The sequence below is a fragment of the Aphelocoma coerulescens genome, chromosome 2, assembly GCF_041296385.1.
Source record: "Aphelocoma coerulescens isolate FSJ_1873_10779 chromosome 2, UR_Acoe_1.0, whole genome shotgun sequence".
In the NCBI taxonomy this organism is placed as follows: Eukaryota; Metazoa; Chordata; class Aves; order Passeriformes; family Corvidae; genus Aphelocoma; species Aphelocoma coerulescens.
Genome location: NC_091015.1, coordinates 2,449,666 through 2,465,048, shown reverse-complemented (window position 1 = coordinate 2,465,048; position 15,383 = coordinate 2,449,666). Strand labels below are relative to the sequence as shown.

The window sequence follows — 15,383 nt, the reverse complement described above, 5'->3', positions numbered from 1 at the left end:
GCCTAACGGGAGCATTTCCTGGGTGGAATTCCCTTAAACCTACAACACAGCAGTGTGTCTGCAAGGAGAGACAGCCCTGTCCTCAGCTCCCTTTTCAGCAGCACCACACCAAAACTAAACACCTGAACAAGAACTGGACATAAATTAACTCCCAGGAAAAAGGTGAGAGGTGAACACTTCACACAGCAACGAGGATGTTTCAGAGGAACAGAAAATGGACAGTCATCTGCATTTACCATTCACTGTCAGAGAGGCTGTGCTGTGCTGGTCCCCACACACACAGGTGTAATCTCCTGCATCCTGCAGCTCTAGGTCATGGATTTCCAGCTCAGCCAGGGCATTCTCCTGCCTCATGATGTATTTTTCACTTGCCCTGAGTGTTTTGTTCCCTTTCTTCCAGGCCACAGCTGCGGCCTTGCTCAGCTCACAGCGCAGAGTGGCTGTTTGGCTTTCCATGGCTTGCAGGTCCTTCAGGTCTTCTTTGAAAAGGGCTGGCAGGGCTGAAGGTCACAAAATGGACAGAGGACATTAAAAGTGACACGTGACACACGGGTGACAGGAGGGATGGGGTGGTACAGAAGCAGAGAACACTTTAGGGTGGAAACAGGGTGCTTCCCTCATAATTCTGGGACATTGGACAAACCAATAGACAGAAGGAGAAAAGCAGCCTGGACACAACCAGTTCTTACAGAGAGTTTACAGATTTAAAGAAATAATTCAACCACAGGTGAACATGCAACCAATATCAATGAGCTGGCATGGAAATACACAGTAATACAAATAATATGCTTTTTTTTTTTTTACCATGCACTATCAAGGCTGCTGTTGTCTCCTGCTCTCCACACACACACGTGTACTTTCCAGCGTCTTTCAATTCCACATCCTGGATAAGCAGCTTCGTGACCGTTTTCTCCTGCCTCATTTTGTACTTCTCACTGGCTTTGAGCAAAGTGCTGCCCTTCCTCCACTCCACGGGGGCAGCCTTGGTCAGTTCACACCTCAGAGTGGCCACTTGACCCTCAGTCACCTCCTCATCCTTCAGGCTCTCCTGGATGCCTGCAGGCAGCACTGAGGATGCAATGGGAACAGGGTTAAAGGGAGCAGCAAACACAGCCTGCTGGTGAGGGCATGGGTGGGGAAGGAAAGGTGGGGAGGTGTCTTCAGGCTTGATCTCACATTTGCTTCAGGGATCAGGTCCTAAAACCACTTTGTACATGGAACTGGGGAAAGGTTTTACCCCTAAATCACAAAATTCATCCTCGTGGTTATGCCACGCAAGGCCAGACTCAGAGGCACTGTGCACAGATAACAATGACCATGGTGATAAAGCAAATTCAAGCCATAACCTCCATAATGATGGCATCCAGGTGGAGTTGCTCATTACCATGTACTGCCAAGGAAGCTGTGGACTGCTCCTCCCCACACACGCAGGTGTAATCCCCAGCATCGCTCTCAGTCAGATTGTGGATCACCAGCTCTGCAGTGACATCCTTCTGCTTCATTTTGTATTTCTCACTAGGTCTGAGGGCTGCGTGTCCCTTTCTCCACTCCACTGGGGCAGGTTTGGTCAGCTCACAGCGCAGAGTGACTGCTTCACCCTCCTTGGCCTCTTCATCTCTTAACTCTTCTTTGAACAGAGCAGGAAGGGCTGAGAAACAGAGCAGCAGAGGTGTTCATGACAAGCAGCTCTTGACCCCCAAAATAAATGACCCTGATGTTCACCAGGATCTATTCATGCCTGGTTATTGATGTGAGGGGACCATCTGACAGAAGGGAGATGCTGATTTGTGTCATAGACAAAAAAGAGTCCTGTCATTTTTTTAAGTAAATATTAAATAATGTTGCTGACTGGTTGAGAGATGTATGGAAAATAAACAGCGGAAATAGGGAAACTTCATGTATGGTCAAAACTGCAACTTTCTCAGTATAACCCAGCCTAGAGAATTGATACATCAGGTTGCATCATGATCAGGAAAAAAGCTAAGGTGAAAAAGTGATGACATTTTAATTTACATTTTAAGGATGCTTTCAGACCTAGCCCAGAGGTAGGATGAGACTGAAGAATAGAATCAGAGGGAGATCCTGAAAGTGCTTGGGTGGGAATACAAAGGAAAGAGAAGAATGAAATCTTCTCAGAAATCTGCCATAAATCCTTCACCCAGGAATTTCAGGTGTTTCCTGATACCCCATCCCTTTTGGAACAACAAATAGAATTATTCAGACTGTAAGGCTGGATGGAAATGTGGCAATATGGGGAAGCAGCAGGATGGAATGACATCCACTAAGCCTTTGGAATGGGGTGGGAGCTACATTTGGATATAAAATCGCTAAGAAAGGGCTTGAGAGGATGGTCTCCAATTCCTGACCCTGACCAGAAAGAAAGAAAGAATTGAGAATAAGGATGTGGAGGATAATTGTGCAGACATTAATGTAAGCAGATAAGAAGGAAGGAAAACAAGGGACATGTTGGTCTGCCTCTCTTTCAGGAATGTAAGTTGATGATGAGTGACATGGGGAAAGTTGAAGTGTTTCATTCCCTTTTCTTCTTTATTATTAAATGTTAATTTTAATTAAGGAAGTAAAAGAAATTCTGGCTAGGATAAGAAAGAAACAAACAAACAAAAAGGATTAGAGACTATTTAAATAATTATATTCCCAAAGCAGCTTGGTATGATGAAATTTGTCCTGGAATTCTTGAGGTGCAGGCACTACCAATTTCAGACATTGACAGTGACACTGGAGAAATCAGAGTGTGGCTGATGTTCCTCAAATATGGGAAAAAACAGAAATTAAGAGGTGAAAAATATCTCACAGATTGAAATACACACATTTAGTTCTTGCCATGTAAACCGAGGTTCTAAAACCCCAGAGAGTCAAGAAAGAAAAAATTACTTGTGTAAAGTCAGTGGAGCTGAAGGAGCTCCAAATGTAAATGTGTGCTTGAAAAAGAGCTGGAGGTCTCCCTGACTTGCAAGGTCTGAGTTTGATAAATCTCCATTGACAAAAATGGGAATTTAGCAATACTCTTCAGTCTTGAAGCCAAATCCCATTCATAATGCTCGTCTTGGAAAAAGAGGGAGAGGTGGCAGAGAGAGGATCCAAGGAATTGTGGCCATCTCAAGTTAATTCTTTGAAAAACTCAGATTTGCCAAGAGCTTTTCTCCTTGTGAAGAAGTGGACCAGGGTAATTTTTTCTTGACATAGATTAAGCTTCCTTGGAGTGCTACTGATCTGAAAACCACAGTCACGGGATGCTGAACTGGGATTTACACTCACAATGAAAGAATGACTTGAGCAGAGTTTCTCACTGCTCTGGGTTCAGGATTATTCAGCATTTTCTGTGGTGACTTGGACAAATGCAAAGTTTTACTAATTTTGAAGATGATCTCAAGGTGGGAAGGAAGAGAGGGTGAAAACACTTCTTTAAACTGGGTTAAGATACAGAAGACCTCTGTGAAGTAAAATAGGCTGCAATTCAGCAAAAGCAGGTGGAAAATGCTCTATTTAGGAACAACCAACAATAAGATGGAGCAGATCTGCAGTGAGGGATTTGAGGTTACAACAGTTTGTGGAATAAATTTAAGTCAAAAAATTCAAGCCTGATGCAAATAAATCCTCATAACTGAGATGTATAATTTGGAGTGTCACATTAGTTCTTGGTTCAAATTTTATACAAATACTTCTCTGTTTCTATAAGAAGTAATGGCTTGAGCAAGCTCAAGAAAGACTTTTGCTGAAATAAAGAAGAAATTTCTGGCAGTAATGATGGGGACTTGGGGCTCAAGGATGGACTAACCTGTACAAGCCCATTCCAATTCTATTTTTCATGGTTAAATTGAAAGTTCAAGACTGAAGCAACCCTTGTTTTATTGATAAATACAAAGATGAAAAGGTCTGGGCAGTAAAGCAAAGAAATCAATTCCCTGAATTCAGACCTACTGAATTTCCAGGTGAGAAAGAAGCTGAAACTACTTCTGACTGTCCTGTGTTAACAGTGAAAATAAATTTTCCCTCTCTTCCATGGGAATTATGCAGATGAATTTGGCTGAGGGCTGTGAAATATTCTCCTACTCTAATGCTGAGTATTCTGCAGTACCTGAATAAAAATCAACACCTTGGTCAGAGTTACAAAGAAAAGTTAAGTTACACTGAACCAAGTTTTCTTTTTATTATTTAAAATTATTTGTCAAATCCTAATGCAACTTGAAGTAAATCTGCTCTTTTAAAGAGCTCTGAATGTCCCTGCTGCTCCATCTCTCTACATTCAAGTCAAAAGTGAGTAAAACAGAATAAAAAAAGCAAATCTGTGACATCCTTCAGCCTTTGGTGTGGTACAAAGAAATACAGCCCTGCACCAACAAGAGCAAGGAGAAGAAAAGAGGGAAAATGTTAGTAAAATCAATGGAACTACAATTGTGGCTAGAATTAGACAGATAGATTAGACCATAAAAAGAGGAAAGTCTGTTACAAACAGAATGCTGGCAAGATTAGAGAAAGAACTCGTGGGGTGTCAGTGCTGAGGCTGCCAGAGGAGGAGGGAGAAACACCACCCAAACACGTCCCATTTCTGCGTTCTTTACCGTGCACCGTCAGTGCTGCCGTTGTCTTCTCCTCTCCACACACACAGGTGTATTCCCCAGCATCCCTGACCTCCACAGCACGGACCAGCAGCTGTGCTGTGGTGCCCTCCTGCCTCATTGTGTATTTTTCACTCGGTTTGAGCACTTTGTGTTTCTTTCTCCACTCCACGGAGGCAGCCCTGGACAGCTCACACTGGAGAGTGGCTGTTCCACCTTCTGTGGCTTCTTCATCCATCATCTCCTTCTGGAAGTGCACAGGCAAGGCTGAGGGGTTCAAAAGGAGCAGAATGTGTGACCATGGCAGCTACTCAAGTAACCAGTTCATGTGGTCTGACAACCACAGGCAACAAGCAAAGCCTTTCCTAATCAGTCCCATCAGGATTAATGACCACCCTGAGAACCATAAAAGAGTGGCTTTGGAAAGCTGGAAAACACCTCACTCATAAGTCAGAGAGAGTTTTCATGGTAAAGTCCATGGCATGAAGTGAAGAACCACATCAGTCTCAACTTCAGACCAGCGTGACTGAGCCCCACCTTGGATATTGCCAGCTAGAATGCAAAATAAAGCCTAACCAGAGCACCTAAATTCTATGGCAATGCAAATCATCACCAAAAAAGTTCATATATGAACCTGTACCTGAGCCAACAATTTCCCTTTTCCATGAGGGACCTTTAAAAGGTCCTTTCCAACCCAAAATACTCTATCATTTCACCTCATAGAGTGGTCTAGCAAGCTTGACCATCAAATTATACTGAAACACTGGTAACTGTCTCAAAAAATACCAACAAATCCTCTCAACATGAGGATTGTAACATCTTTACAGCCAACATCACAATAATGTGATTTCCCATTTCTCACCACCTACTGATGAACATAAGCATCAAAAAAATGAGTTAGCACCAAGATGAATATCTCCAATTTTTGCCACGAGCCTCCAACCTGTACCTGATACTGACCAAAACATCCAGGAATTTATTCCCATGTCCAACCACATATGCTAAACTCATCAGCAACAGTGCTGCACTTTCAAATCTGACACTCCTATGCTCTTAAAAAAAAAAAAAAAAAGCTGTTTGAAAACCATCCCTCTAACTTATGCATTTCCTTTTTTTTTTTATTTTTACCATTCACTTTGAGCGTAGCCGTGGTTTCCTGCTCTCCACAAGAGCACGTGTAATCTCCAGCATCTTCCAGGACTAAATCATTGATCAGCAGCTCAGCCATCGTGCCCTGGCATCTCATGGTGAACTTGTCACTTGTGCCCAGGGCTCTGTCTCCTTTCCTCCAGGCCACGGCGGCTCCGGCTTTGCTCAGCTCACAGCAGAAAGTGGCCGTGCCATTTTCTGTGCCTTCCACGTTCTTCAGCTCTTTCTTAAAGTGTGGAGGGAGGGCTGAAGATCACAGGTGAAAGAGAGCACTTTAAAATTGAGGAAATACCCTGTCTTGGCTGCTCCACTGGGTTAAAACACTTTAAGCGTTCTAGAATGGACAGAACCTGAGAGCAAAGGATGATTTGGGGGCATCCCTGACTCGTGCTTTGCAAGGCACCACATTCAGCATCTCACAATGACTTGGAAATCAGTGTTGATTTATGACAACTCTGAGAGCCATAGAAGAGTGAAGTTTGGACAGCTGGAAAACACCTTATTCATAAATCAGAGGGTGTTTTTAATGATATGAAACATGGCATGACATGGAGAACCACACCAGTATCAACCCCTCAGCTCTCATTGATCTGGAAATCTGTAAGACTATAATATCAGTACTGGGAGGTGTGTTTTAAAGACATTTTAAGATATAATGACAGAAAGCTGATCCCAATATTTCAAGGGACTATGCACAGTTCTTCCTCAAAACCAGATTAAGAATGAAAATGAACACCACATTGTTTAAAATTAAAATTTCGTAACTTTTCAATTTCATCCAAGAAAAACAAGATATGATCTAAGGAAATTAATGAGTGAAAATACTCCAAAATGCTGTTTCTGACTTCATCAAGCTTTTCATTATCCACTTCCAGATTCCATCAACAGGAAAGCAGGGGGACTGAAAAGACTGTGATGCTGCTTATCAGTCCCAAAGGAAGGGCTTTCAGTGGAAGATATTCCCAGTGGTTGGAACAGCTGCTATAACATTTTAAAATAACAGAAGGGATCAAGAGCAGATTGTGATCCCACAGGAGGATCACAGATGACAACGCAGAAAATTCCTATTAACCCAGATATTTTACCATGCACTGTCAGGGAAGCTGTGGTTGTCTTGTCTCCACACACACAGGTGTAATCTCCTGCATCTCCTTCCTCCAGGCTGTGGATTGTCAGCTCAGCAGTGGTGTCCTTCAGCCTCATTTTGTACTTCTCACTAGGTCTGAGCACCTCCTGCCCCCTCCTCCACTCCACCGGGGAGGGTTTGCTCAGCTCACACTGCAGAACAGCCGTCCTATTTTCTGTGCCTTCCACATTGACAAGATCTCTTTTGAACAGTGCAGGCAGAGCTAGGGGGTGTAATATAAACAGAGAGGACATCAAAACCATTAACCAGACCTTAGGGAACTCAGGACTGGGTCCTGTGGCCAGTCCTTCACCATTACAGGAAAACAAATCAGTCTGGAAAACTGCCTCTAATGGAAAAGTCCTGCAGGATCCCAGCTGGGGTAATTTCCACCATGACCTGCTTTTAACATCAACTTTTTCATGTTCACCATTTCACAGCGGATTCCAATAGTCCTCTCTACCTATTTCACTCTGAAATCATCTACCTTGAACATTAATAATCTGAATTTTGATTAAATGTCCTCAGCCAGGGTGACAGGACTGCTATCTGAGGATCCCTGCCTTTGCTAACACCATAATTTATATTTCTGGTTCAGAAAAAAAAAAAATAGTAATATAGCTTCAGGGGCACCTTTAACCCAAAATTTCAAAGGATATAATGGCACTAATATCAGGTTTGCAGGGTTTTTTTAGCAGCATTCAACAGGTTGCCTTATGATGTGCCACTAAAATAAAATGGAAGTGACTTGCATAGGGATGAAAACAATAGGTCAAAAGAGGGGAGGAACAGAAATTTCTCCAGCTGGGACAAAGAAGATGAAGAAAAAGTGTGCAGAAAATTTGGGAGAATAGTTTTTCCTCCTCAATTTCCCCCTTCCTTGGTAGCTTTTCATCCATTAGATAGATAACTTAAATAAAAGCTGTTCTTCCATCTATGGGAGCCGTACATGAACTGCTCCTTGTGGAGGGGCAACCAGAGCTCTTCCATTCACCATGGCAGAGACAGGAACAAAATTTCCACCACTGTTCCCTAAGTCAGGACCTGCAGAATAATGCTGAGGTGTGGGGATTTATTTAAGTACCATTTCCTCAGCAGATTATCCCAGAATCCTTCAAAAGAGTAGGGCAGTCACCCATTCCTGAATGGAAAAACCTCTCACTGCCTGAGCTCAGCAGATTTAAAGAACTTTCCTTCATGTTAAGCATGAAAATCCACTGATGTCAGGGAGACACAATGAGAAAGCCCCTGAGAACAATCTTGCTGCTGGAGGTCTGCTCACTCTTGCTCTCTGAGATATTCTCACGACTTTTCTTTACTCTGAGATAAAGCCATCAGTTTCAAACTGACAGACAGTGGGACATGGGATGAAACAGCACCAGCAAACCGAGAAGATGCTGCAGAATCAAAACACCAGAGCAAGTGGGAAGGAGAGAGAGAAAAGGGATGTCCTTGAGGTACCGCTATCCCAACGGAGAACGGCTTTTTTACCATGGACTGTCAAGACAGCCGAGGTCTTCTGATCTCCACACACACAGGTGTATTCTCCTGTATCTTCCACCTCCAGATCTCGGATCAGCAGCTCTGCAGCCGTATCTTCCTGTCTCATCCTGTACTTTTCACTTGGTTTGAGTGCCTTGTCCCCTTTTTTCCACTCCACCGGGACGCCGACCTTGCTCAGCTCGCAGCGCAGAGCGGCCGTTGCGCCGTCTGTGGCTTCCCTGTTCTTCAACCCTTCCTTGAAAAATGCAGGCAAAGCTGAAGGACAGCAATATCAGCAGTGAGATGTAGCACTCCAAAGAGTTAAAATTATGTTTAAGTTTCCTTTTCCCTCTTATCTTGAACTGATTTATCAAGACAAGAACAGAGATTCTCAAGGGTCTCCACGAATCAGCATTGGGAAAGAGATGTCACAACCAGGAGAGGATTTAATGCTTGCAGTAATCCATAGGGGTATTTTACATGTACTTAGAGTCACAAATCAATACAAATAGAGGTAGAAACACCATTTTTTTCCCCTGTGAAATTTCAATCAAAAAGAACAAACACCAATTTGAAATTTCTGGGAAGAAAATGGTTTTCTTTTATGACATTTTAAACCACGGCGGGAGGAAGTTTGCTGTGTTTCCACATACTTAAGCCAACAAAGAGACATTTTAAATTTAAAAAAAAATGAAACAGTGAAGTTTCATTTTAAATGTCAGTTTGAAATGAAATTGCTCATTTCAATACATGGTGGGAAAACAAGCATTTTCACCTGAACTGACATACCCTTTCAAAGATGTCAGGTTCAGTAAAAATCAAAGTTCTCCCTGAGAATGGTTGTCCTTTAGAAGTCCTGGGCCTGTTTTACACAGAACACCAACTGAATTCCACGACAACTGGGCTGCAAGTATAAAGGCACTTTGTTGTCTCAGGAATGGAGCATGGGCATAAGATTCCATGGAATAACCCAACCCTTTGGAATTTCATGAAACCTTAAAATCCCTGAGACATAATCCCTTTGAAGCAACCCATTTTTGTCTTGAGCATAACGGGGAGCCTAATAAAGGACCTTTCAAGGGAAAAGCAAAATGATGGCCCCTAATCAAAAGAGTGGCAGCAACCCTGGTTGCCTTACTCTGAGCTTGGGCACCAACATCCCTCTTGTGCCAGAAATTCCAGCTGCACGGGTGCCAATGGATGCATTTCACTGGCATCGGTGAGCTGCGGATAAAGCTCTGGCAGAAGGAGGAGATGGGAGGGTAACCAGGGGTCTGTCCAAAGGAACAGAGAAATCAGGGTAGTTACTTTCAGGGTGTGCCTTGCTTTGTTTGTTTTACCATGAACTGTTAAAACTGCCATGGTCTGCTGGTCTCCACACACACAGGAATAATTCCCAGCATCCGCCGTGTCTAGATTTTGGATTATGAGCTCAGCCACGACACCTTCCCGCTTCATTTTGTATTTGTCACTCGACTTGAGGATCTTGAAGCCCTTCTTCCACTCCACATTAGCAGCAGCTTTGTTCAGCTCACAGTGCAGGGAGACACTTTTACCCTCGGTGGCTTCTTTGTCCGTGAGTCCCTTGGTGAAAAGAGCAGGCAGGACTGCAGAGCAAACACGGACATGGCGTCAACCCCAGGAAAGCCTGACCCACAATCTAATCCCTCTCTTACCTCCCTGCAGCCACCAGACCTTCTTGGTCTCCTCCAGGATTTAGTTCCTCCACAATTTTTCTCCAACATCTAACCCTTCAAAAGATAATTCTGATTTTTTTTTTCCTGTCATCACACTTTAAAACTTTCTTTAAAATCAAGTCTACCTGCAAACGTAGTTGACAAGCCAACTACCCTTTACTTTATACACCATAAAATCAAAGTTAGAGGCCATCTTTCAATATGAGACCCAGAGCATTTTGCTTCCCTTGAGAAAAGCAGCAGCTCTACAGAAAGACCTGATTCATGGAACTGTCTGAATTTTTATAAATAAGAGTCCCTTAGAGCAAAGCAGTTGCAAACATGCTGTCAGTTTTCTGCAGAAATAAAATATTTTCTTGGGAAGTGTTAAGCCAAAATTGGTAAAAAAGAGCTGGGAGTAAAAGGAGCATAAAAAGCCTATTTTTTGTTAAGATTGTCCTTGTGTAGCATCATTCATTGATGAAAACTTGTTCCTCTTAGGAGCAACAAGTGTCACAGTCTAAGTCACAAAAAGTAAATATTATTCCCACTTTTATTATTCCCAGTTCCTATGGGAAAACTTCTAAACAAGCAGCTATTCTGGGCTAGGGAGGTTGTGTTGAGTCAGGAACATAGTCTCCACTTGTCGTTTGACTAAAGCACCTTGGAAGCACATCAAGAGGGCATCAGGTGAAAGGAGAAAAAGAGAGAAGGAAGAAAGGATAGGAAAATTAATCAACAGAAAGGAGGACAGGAAGTACACAGAGGTCAGAGGAAGCAGAAGTAAAAGAGGATGAGATCCTGGAATTACACAGGTTGACTTGGGACACGTGCTGAGAATTTCTTTTTTACCATTTACTGTCAGAGCAGCCGTAGTCTGTCGGTCTCCACACACACAGCTGTAATCCCCAGCATCTGCCAAATCCAAATCCTGGATCGTCAGCTCCACAAAGGGACCTTCCTGCTCTATTTTGTACTTTTCACTTGGCTTGAGCACCATGTTCCCTTTTTTCCACTCAACTGGGGCTGATTTGCTCAGTTTGCAGTGCAAAGTGACTGCCTCCCCCTCTGTAGCTTCCTTGTCCGTCAATTCATCTTGGAAGAGGATAGGCAAGGCTGAAGGATGCAATACCAACAGAGAAGGAATCAGCAGCAGAATGAAATGAACCTGACTGTGCTGCAGTGTTTACATTCAATCAAAAATGCTCTATTTCTAGGTGGGCACTATTGAAAAAGGGGGTAAAACCTCCTTGAGGAGAGAGAAATAAATTAAACAATAATATAACATAGTGGTGCTGTCTCAAGGCAAAAAAACCACAGGGAATATTCTCAAAAAGGGTGACTCTGGCACCACAGAGCCAAGAACATGAAACCCCTAAGAAATAACACTGACCAAGCTTTGGCTGACCAGGAAATGCTGCCAAATGTGCTAGATTTGGGGTTTAAAGAGAAACATGGGTAGGAGGGTTACCATTCACTCTCAAAGCAGCTGTGGTCTCCTGCTCTCCACACTCGCAGGTGTAGCTCCCAGCATCCGCCAGGTCTAGGTCTTGGATAACCAGCTCAACAAAACGCCCTTCCCGTCTCATTTTGTATTTCCCGTTTGGCACCAGCACCTTCCCGTCCTTCCTCCACTGGACGGAGCCGCCCGGCCGGCTCAGCTCGCACTGCAGCGTCGCCGTCCCGCTCTCCGTGGCCTCCTCGTTCCTCAGCTCTTGCTTGAATCGGACCGGCAGGGCTGAGAGATGCAGAATGAGAAGGCATTGCCACCCTAGACCCTGCTCAGAGGCTGAATCGTGATTTATCGTGTGTCTACCTAAGCCTTACTCCAACACCCTTATCCTTAAGCACGTCCTGTCTTTCCTCATGGATGGTAAAAGAAATTTCCTATTAAATCGTTCTGTGGGAGTCAACAAAAACATGCCTCAAGAGAGACAGACTCATTCTCATCATTAAACGTCATGAACCCTCTGAAACAGAAAATCCCAAGGAATCTTATGTTTCCATGCTAATTTAGGGAAACACGTGCAGGACAGCATCCTTCACTCGAGGGAAGGCAAGAAGACAACACAACACACACATACACATACACATCCAACATGGGGTATAATAAAAGCTGATTGAGGGTGGAGATTGGGGACAGGAGTGACACAAGTAAGTGGATGGAAGAAACCAGTGAAAGCAGGACATGAAGGAGGTTGTTGTGAGGGAATGTACAGACAGGAGGGGGGAAGAGGTGGACAAAAACATTCCAGAGTTTCACAGGTTATTTCTGCCTTTTTACCATTCACTGACAAGGCTGCTGTGGTTTTTTGGTTCCCCACTAGACATGAATAGTCTCCAGCATCCTTTGGCTCCAGGTCGTGGATCAGCAGCTCAGCCACGGTGCCCTCCTGCCTCATCTTGTACTTGTTACTCGCCCGCAGAACAGTTTGCCCCTTCCTCCACTCCACGGGGGCCTCTGTGCCCAGCTGGCACCGCAGGGTGGCTGTCCCACCTTCCACAGCTTCCACGGCCTTCAGCTCTTCTTTGAAGAGCACGGACACAGCTGAGGAGTGAAGCATTCTCAGTTTACTTCAGGCGCATCGTCACCACCTGGTGACCTCACACGGGATTTAAGCCAAAACAAATTCAGATTCTCTTGGCCCACACAGCAAAGAAGCTCTGACCTACCTGCACCTCCAGGACCCTGCTGATATTTAGAGTAGCGACAGGAGTTTTGGATCAAATAAAAAGAGAACAATTATTTCCCAATAATTAGAACACCAAAATATAATTACCCTTCTGCTGCCCCAATGCTGTTGGTCACAGGTGTGAAAAAAATTGCTGAGTGTAGAGAGAAGAACTGAATATTCTTTAATAAAAGGTGTAGCTGAGGTCCTTCTTACCTCTTGGCTTAGAGCTTGGCCAGTCACCTCTAACCAAAATATAAGAAATTTCAAAGGGAAGAAAAGATATTTCGTTATCAGGTACCTTTGATTGATATGCATTAGCATGAAGTTATCATCCCAGAAAACAAAGAACACAATGGACCCAGCCAGAGCTGCCGTGTGTTTGTGCTGATCCCTGTTTTCCTGAGCACTCTCTGCAAGTAGTAGCAAGACCATGGCAAGAACAACAACAAATGGTCACAAGCAGTTGTCTCATTCCTACCATGGATTTTGACTTGGGCTGTGGTCTGCTGGTCTCCAGTGTCACAGGTGTATCTTCCCGCATCTTCTGGCTCTGCATTATGAATCACCAGCTCTGCCACTGTCCCCTTCTGCTTCATTTCATATTTGGCACTTGCCTGGAGCGTGGCTTCTCCCTTCTTCCACACCACGGTGGCATCAGCTTTTGTGAGTTCACAGCGCAAGGAGACGGATTTCCCTTCTTCCATATCCGTGTTCTCCAGGGCTTGTTTAAAAAGCACAGGCACAGCTGGAACACAAACCAGGGGTTAGGACAAGCCCTCTTGGCCTCCTCTACAACAAATGCCCCCATGAGAGCTGTCACCTCTTAAATCCAGGCCTTTTGAAGTGAGCAGAGCAGCCCTAGACCCTCCCTTGGTTCTGTGGCATCAAGGAGATTCTGCTTGGGAGCAGGAATAAATCCCTCCCCCCGATGTTACCATCCCACTGTGGAACCCTAGGAATATGGGGGAAGTTTCTTACACTTAATTAGGACCCTTTCAGAGTCCTCTGGGCATCATCACCTAATGAATTCCCTGCTCCTGTAGGGCTCTGAAATAACATTCATATCCTATATTTCTCCCACTTTCCGCTCCAGCACGTACTACTTTTGCTATGCTACTAAAGGCACTGTATTTGGGGAGTGCAGATGGCATCTAAGAGCCTTTGAAAAGGATGTTTTGGGGACGTTGGGGGTCTAAACGTTAACCACTTGTCCACCTGCAGTTTTCCAGGGACTGGACTTATGTTTTCACATCCTTGTGCTCCAGTACTCTTGGTCTCCAGCTCTAAAACTCCAGTTTTAATCACAGCCATGTAAAGCAGCTGATAGGGCAGGAACTACAGCACACAGAAAATTAATCCTCTGCACTTCACTTAATTTTTTTTTTTCCCCAGTGGCCCCAGACACAGAATATGAGATCACATGAATGAAATATATACAGGTGCCTACAAGGGTGCAAGATTACCTTTAAATTTTCCGTATTAAAGATGCCACTGCCACAAAAAAAATGAAGTGATACCTGATTATTTTTTTAATAGCTCTATTAAGCACTTGATTAAGTGTGGCAATGTCTCAAATTGTACCCACCATTCACTTTGACCTGAGCAGTGGTTTTCAGTTCCCCAGCGCTGCAGGTGTAGTCCCCAGCATCGACGGATTTCACATCTCGGATTATGAGCTCTGCCACAGTCCCATGCTGCTTAAATTCGTACTTCTCACTGGCGTGGAGAACAGTGTCCCCCTTCATCCACTTCACTGGAGCACCAGGTTTGCTGAGCTCACAGGTCAGCCTGACTTGTTTTCCTTCTTTGGCTTCTTCGTTTCGGAGCTCTTGCTTGAAGAGAACCGGTGTTTCTGAAAGAAGGAATGACACAAATGTTGAAGGAAGCACATGAGGTTGGAAATCTTTTTTTTCCTTTTTAGTATCAGACTTGGTTTTTGAGACAGAAAACCACAGGAATGGAGAAGCACTAGCAAAGAGTAAACAGATTCTGACATCTCACATCTGGCTGCCAGCACTTCACAGCAACAAAAAAATTTGAGGCCAGATGCTTATTTTCCTTTTAACCACCACCTGCACTGTTGAAGATGCTGCTGCTCTTACTTTCATTATTAACATCAGTGGCAGATGCTGCACTGCCACTAATGACACAAACTGTGCTGTGGATGGGTGCTCAGAACTGGACCAGTGGCACAAAAAACATAAAACTCCACTGAGCTCAACTCACACACAACACAGAGGACACAGAGGAATGGCAAAGCACTTTCTGTTGTGATCAGCAGTATTGATTTCTCATCATAAAAAACCCTCCAATGTATTTTTTATCCAGCATGAACACAGACTTAAAAGCAGCACAGAACAAACACAGAGAGGGAAGTGCAGCTGAAGGTGGCAGGGTCCCTGTGGAGCTTCCCCTGAAGGCTCTGTCACAGCCTGGGATTCAAGGCTTTAAGGTGAGCTAGTGCAGGGAAGGCGCTTTTGGGGGAAAAAAAACTCAACTGAAATGTTCAGATGAGGAAAACATAAATTCTTCTTGAATTCTGCTGTCTTGTGAATATGCAAGTCAGCTTCTGATCCGTGATGCACTTAACCTGTGGCTGTTGGAAAACTACAGCCTGTGATCCTGTTCCCCTTTTACCTCTAGTTTGGGACACACAGTGTCACATGACTACTGAATTTCTATTTCCTATTTTTGCATT

The 15,383-nt window shown here is 44.0% G+C and overlaps 1 protein-coding gene across 23 annotated transcripts in view; it reads right to left on the bottom strand.

Moving 5' to 3' along the window:
- Positions 1-15,383, bottom strand: part of OBSCN (obscurin, cytoskeletal calmodulin and titin-interacting RhoGEF) — a 154,520-nt gene that overhangs the window by 77,932 nt on the left and 61,205 nt on the right. For 14 of the 23 annotated variants that reach the window (XM_069006237.1, XM_069006259.1, XM_069006236.1 and 11 more), the window contains 13 exons: positions 14,271-14,537; positions 13,164-13,430; positions 12,295-12,558; positions 11,482-11,748; positions 10,863-11,126; positions 9,675-9,941; positions 8,344-8,610; positions 6,812-7,075; positions 5,706-5,972; positions 4,581-4,844; positions 1,385-1,648; positions 805-1,068; positions 237-500 (listed from right to left, as the gene is read on the bottom strand). In XM_069006237.1, coding sequence (XP_068862338.1) covers positions 237-500; positions 805-1,068; positions 1,385-1,648; positions 4,581-4,844; positions 5,706-5,972; positions 6,812-7,075; positions 8,344-8,610; positions 9,675-9,941; positions 10,863-11,126; positions 11,482-11,748; positions 12,295-12,558; positions 13,164-13,430; positions 14,271-14,537 — 3,450 coding nt within the window. The remainder of the gene's footprint in view (positions 1-236; positions 501-804; positions 1,069-1,384; positions 1,649-4,580; positions 4,845-5,705; positions 5,973-6,811; positions 7,076-8,343; positions 8,611-9,674; positions 9,942-10,862; positions 11,127-11,481; positions 11,749-12,294; positions 12,559-13,163; positions 13,431-14,270; positions 14,538-15,383) is intronic. The other 9 variants (XM_069006247.1, XM_069006252.1, XM_069006256.1 and 6 more) reach the window with 7 other exon arrangements.